The sequence below is a fragment of the Mus pahari genome, chromosome 8 (assembly GCF_900095145.1).
Source record: "Mus pahari chromosome 8, PAHARI_EIJ_v1.1, whole genome shotgun sequence".
NCBI classification, from domain to species: domain Eukaryota; kingdom Metazoa; phylum Chordata; class Mammalia; order Rodentia; family Muridae; genus Mus; species Mus pahari.
The window spans coordinates 61,365,255-61,370,250 of NC_034597.1; the positions used below are offsets into that span (position 1 = coordinate 61,365,255).

Genomic DNA, 4,996 nt, shown 5'->3' on the forward strand with positions numbered 1-4,996 from the left:
GATGTCCCCGTGTGTGCTCCCACCTCCTGTGATGTCCCCGTGTGTGCTCCCACCTCCTGAGATGTCCCTGTGTGTGCTCCCACCTCCTGTGATGTTCCTGTGTGTGCTCCCACCTCCCGGGATGTCCCTGTGTGTGCTCCCACCTCCTGAGATGTCCCTATGTGTGCTCCCACCTCCTGTGATGTCGCTGAGTGTGCTCCCACCTACTGTGATCTCTCTGTGTGTGCTCCCACCTCCTGAGATCCCGCTGCTTACCCTAGTCCTGAAGTGAATTAGCTAGATTCAGGTACAGGTACAGAGGGAGCAGGTTAGAAGTCTGATTCTCTGGTGGGGCTCAGAGAAGGAGAGAGTCTAGCAGGGGAGTCAGAATCCAGTGATGAGGTGAGGTAATAACTGTAGAATGGGCAGGCATAGTGATAAGGGTCTTGGTGCATTGTCTCAGTTAATAAGTACCCTTCTCTTCCTCACTTCTGAGCTGGCAGGGGGTGGAGGCAGTTACTTTCCCATTTTACGGATGAGAAAACTGGGGCTTAGTGTTAACCTGGGATCTGAGCTTACAATTATGCCAACTCTAGGTTCCTCCTGGGAACAGAAAGTTTCCCCTTCCTGGGCTCCAGGGCTAAAAGAAATAGCTGCTCCCTTTTTAATGGTTCATACTGTGAGGAGAGACCTCTAGGGGAGGCACTAGCCATGAAGAGGGCTGAGGGAGGAAGGTGGGGGCACATACCTACCAGGGTAGGTACCTAGTGGTAGAGATAGGGAGAGAAGAAGGCAGAAAACTCCGGAAGCACAGGGGAGATGGGAGGCCTGGGTTAATAAGGGTTATAGCAGACAGGGTAAAGCAATACTGAGACAGAAGGATCAGGAGCTTAAAGCCAGCCCAAGCTGTAGAATGAGATCCTGTCTCAGAAATAAATGAGCCAGGCATGGTGGTTAATACCTATAATTCCAGCACTTGAGAGGTAGAAACAGGAGGATCAGAAGTTCAGGTCAGGGCCGGGCGTGGTGGCGCACGCCTTTAATCCCAGCACTTGGGAGGCAGAGGCAGGCGGATTTCTGAGTTTGAAGCCAGCCTGGTCTACAGAGTGAGTTCCAGGACAGCCAGGATTATATAGAGAAACCCTACCCCCCCCCAAAGTACAATAATAATAATAATAATAATAATAATAATAATAATAATAATAATAATAGAAAGGTGGGCCTGGTGATTTTAAAGTCCAGATGAGTCCCAGTTGTCCTAGAGAAAAGACTGTCATCCCTGCTAAGATAGACCCAGACATGCAAGTATCCATATGACGCTGTCCACTATGCGCTGCACACACACACACACACACACACACACACACACACACACGCACACACATCTGCAGATGCACACCCGGATGATGTGACTCGCAAAGAGGAACCAACAGGAACACCATCATCCACAGATGGCCTTGTCTGCTCTGGGTGTGGTTGGCTGTTGGCAGTCCCATATGACCCAGTGGGGTGACTCATGGGGAGGTCTGAGGGGCACTTTCTCACTGGGTGGCCTGTTACTGCTGTAGCCCCAGGATAGACTTGAATCTTTGGAACCAAGGAACCTTGGCATCATCCTGGGACTCCTCTCGGGGATGTGGTTCACACTCCTCTCAACCCACCCAACCCGCTGCCAGCACCCTCTCAACCCAGGGACCATGGCTGAGGTCCTAGCTGAAGGGAGTGGGTTTAGCTGGTGGCCAGTTGGAACATGGTGCTGGCACCCACTTCTGCAGGTGTTCCCTGGGCAGCTCTTCTGGACTTCACTTGTCCCTGCCTGTCACAGAGTTCTGACTCTGCCTGGGCGGGTGACCGTCCCCATAGCTAAGCCTGCTGCAGGGGCCTCAGCCTGTCCACCCGCTGAGAGTCAGAACTTCTGTGTGGCCCTGCTTTTCCTGGATCCGGGATCGTCTCCCCTCCTCTGCCCCCCTTTAACCCTCCAGGGGAGAAGCTACTGGTTTCTCCCCAGTTTGGCTTACAATGCAGGCTGTTTACAAAAACTTAAGAACGCCTTGTGAAGACAGTTCTGAATGGGGCTTGTGCAGGACATCTTCCTGGGTTTTAAAGAAAGGGACACGGAGAGAACAAGAGGTCAGGCCAGGATCACAGAAGCTATGCAAAGCACATCCTAGGAAAGGCAGGGATTTAGATCCCTCCCCCCACCCCCAGCTTGAGTAAGCTCTAAACCCCTTCCAGTCCAACCTGGACCTACTCCCATCCCGTCCCGTCCTTACCACCAACCCCGCTCTCTCCTACCTCTTCCTTCTTTTGCCTGCCCTTTAAGACAGCTTCAGTACCCTATTGCACCTGATCTTCCGAAGAGACCACTCCCCTTCCTCTCTGAATCCCTGTCTCCATCCCCACAGACATTCATCTTCCTTTCTCCTCTTGAAGGTGTGCCCAGCTGGAGCAGGAACCTTGGAGCCTGGTGCCCCAGGCAGCTGCTACTTGGATGCAGGCTTGCGCCGTCGGCTAAGAGAGGAGTGGGGTGTGAGCTGCTGGACCCTGCTGCAGGCTCCCGGGGAAGCGGTGCTGGTCCCGGCTGGGGCGCCACATCAGGTGCTTTCCTGGTGGGTGGGGTTTAACAAAAGATCAGAGTATCAGGAGTAGCAAGGAGTCCTGATCACACAGCATTCTCTACCTGATAGAAAGCTAGGCAGGGCAGGAAGCCATGGAGAGAGCAAAGCCCAGGGTCTTGAAGTCTTCAAAACTATGTGGGACCAGAGATCTGATCTGGTCTTGGCCAGCTCTAGCATCCCTCAGGTCTTGTTCTGGCCATGGCCTTTGGGATGTCTGGTTCTGTAACTAGGGTTACTGCTTTCTGAAAGTTGGATAAGGAAGTAGACTTACTGATCAGAGGCATGAAGGGGGAGTATGGTTTGAGCCTCAACTCACCCTCTGTTGCCCTTGTTTCCCCCCGGCCCCGCCCATCCCATGGCACAGGTGCAGGGCCTGGTGAGCACAATCAGTGTCACTCAGCACTTTCTGTCTCCTGAGACCTCTGCCCTCTCTGCTCAGCTCTGCCACCAGGGAGCCAGCCTGCCCCCTGACCACCGTATGCTTTATGCCCAGGTGAGTGTGGTACTGGCTTGAAGGCAGAGAGTGCTGTTTCCCTAGTCTCCTTGGGGCACAGCCGCAGTAGACAGGACAGATCTGTCTGAGCGGAACAGTGTTCTTGAGAAGGGTAGGGAGTGAGGGTTGGGGCTGGAATGCGATTGAAAATTCTGTGTCATTTTTCTTTTTCCCAGATGGACCGGGCTGTGTTCCAAGCAGTGAAGGCGGCTGTGGGGACGTTACAGGAAGCTAAATAGGGGATCCTGGTGCCTGGAGGGGTGGTGGGCAGGTAACCGAGTGTCCAGTCTGCATAATATCAACGGAGAATGGTACTGGGGAACTTAGACGGTGTGGTCCGTTCTACAAATATCCTTTTGGGCACAAGCAGGGAACCCTGTTCCTTGTCCTGGCCCTGGCTCTAAAGGGAACAACTGTAATGCTTATAGCTGCCCTCTCTCTATGGTATCAGGTTCATGCTAGGGGTATATAACCCCTTGTAACCCCTGCACTCCACCCCAGGGGATGAGCACCCTTCCTTGGGGAAGCTTGGGATCGTTTCGGTTTAAGCAACACTTCCCCTTGCTGCTCTATCCTGTGTTGCCCCTGGCACCCCACCCCCATCCCAGCTCACACCAACATCCACATAGAGCCCTTCCGACTCTGTAGGTCTACTGGATCGGGAACCACAGAATTCTTCCCTTAAAGAAGAGCTGTGGAGTTGGGGAAGAGAGGGCCTCAGTTAATGGGCCAGACCGGCTGGAGGGAACAACATGGGCAGAACCACTGGGCCTTGCTTCTGCCTCTCCCCTCTCTCTCCTTCCCGGTCTCTATTAAAATCGGTTGTCTGGTGACTGCTGCCAGCAGTAGTTGGCCTTACTCTGCCAGCCACGTGGGCTAGGGAAAGAAGGCGAACGCAGAAATCTGATCTGGAGCAGAAGCCAGTGGACAGGGTGAGCAGGGACTGGGGACCTAGTGGCAGAGACCTCAAATACCACTGCCAGACCTTTGGGAGGCCTGGACCCCTGGAGCTTCCTGGGACTGAAGATATTCCTGATAGCAGGAATTGGAGTTCTAAGGTGCAGCACTCAGATGGCCTCCCCGGGTGGCATCAACCTGTGGAGATTACGGAACCCCCTGCCTCTGTCCCACCTATCCTGTGTGCTCTGACCTGGAGAGACGTCCAGGATAGCCCTGGCTCAACCCAACTCCTCTTGGTGTCCAAGCCCCCAGGACAGAGCCTCACTGCCTCAGACAGCTGACCCTTACCCCCATGGCCCTTTCTGGTGCCAACAGCTGACCCCTCCCCCCATGGTCCTTCTGGTACCGCTTGGCTTTCCTTCCTACCTCTTCCCCTCTGTATCTCAACCGCACATGTGCGCCAGCTCTTGTTATACTTAACAGTTCCTGCTGTGGTTTGGGGATTTTTTTTTTAATTAAATAAAAGTTTTTATTATAAATAGAACATCTGTTCGGAGCATTTAAAAACAACAACAAAGACTCCTGAGATCGTCTCTCGGCCAGCGCAAGCATGGCTAGGTCAGGTTGTCTTTCCTTCTAGCAGTCTCTTCTGGAGATCGTGATTGCTTCCTTTCAAGGGTGTGTTATAGCTGGGTGTGATGGAACACACCTGTAATCCCGGTACCAAGGGAGATGAAGAAGCAAGAGGGTCACAAGTTCAAGGCCAGCCTTAGCTACATTGTGATTTTTTTTTTTTTTTTTTTTTTTTACATCACCTTGGGCTTCAAGAAACCCCATCTTAAAAAGAAAGGGTTAGGCTTTTTTATTGAAGAGTTTAGTTGTTTTCAATTTTATTTATCTATTTATTTATGATTAAAGGTGGGGGGTAGGGCTCTAGAGAACAGCCTTACTGTGTGTTTTTCTTGTCACTTAAACCGTCGCATTTAATCCCTGACAAAATTTTGGA

At 52.3% G+C, this 4,996-nt stretch overlaps 1 protein-coding gene across 1 annotated transcript in view; it reads left to right on the forward strand.

Moving 5' to 3' along the window:
• The window catches only part of Hr (HR lysine demethylase and nuclear receptor corepressor), an 18,485-nt gene extending 13,999 nt beyond the window's left edge, over positions 1-4,486 (forward strand). Inside the window, exons 17-19 of the mRNA XM_021203626.2 lie at positions 2,413-2,577; positions 2,962-3,090; positions 3,267-4,486. Coding sequence (XP_021059285.1) covers positions 2,413-2,577; positions 2,962-3,090; positions 3,267-3,329 — 357 coding nt within the window. The 3' untranslated portion in view covers positions 3,330-4,486. The remainder of the gene's footprint in view (positions 1-2,412; positions 2,578-2,961; positions 3,091-3,266) is intronic.
• Positions 4,487-4,996: the final 510 nt, after the last annotated feature.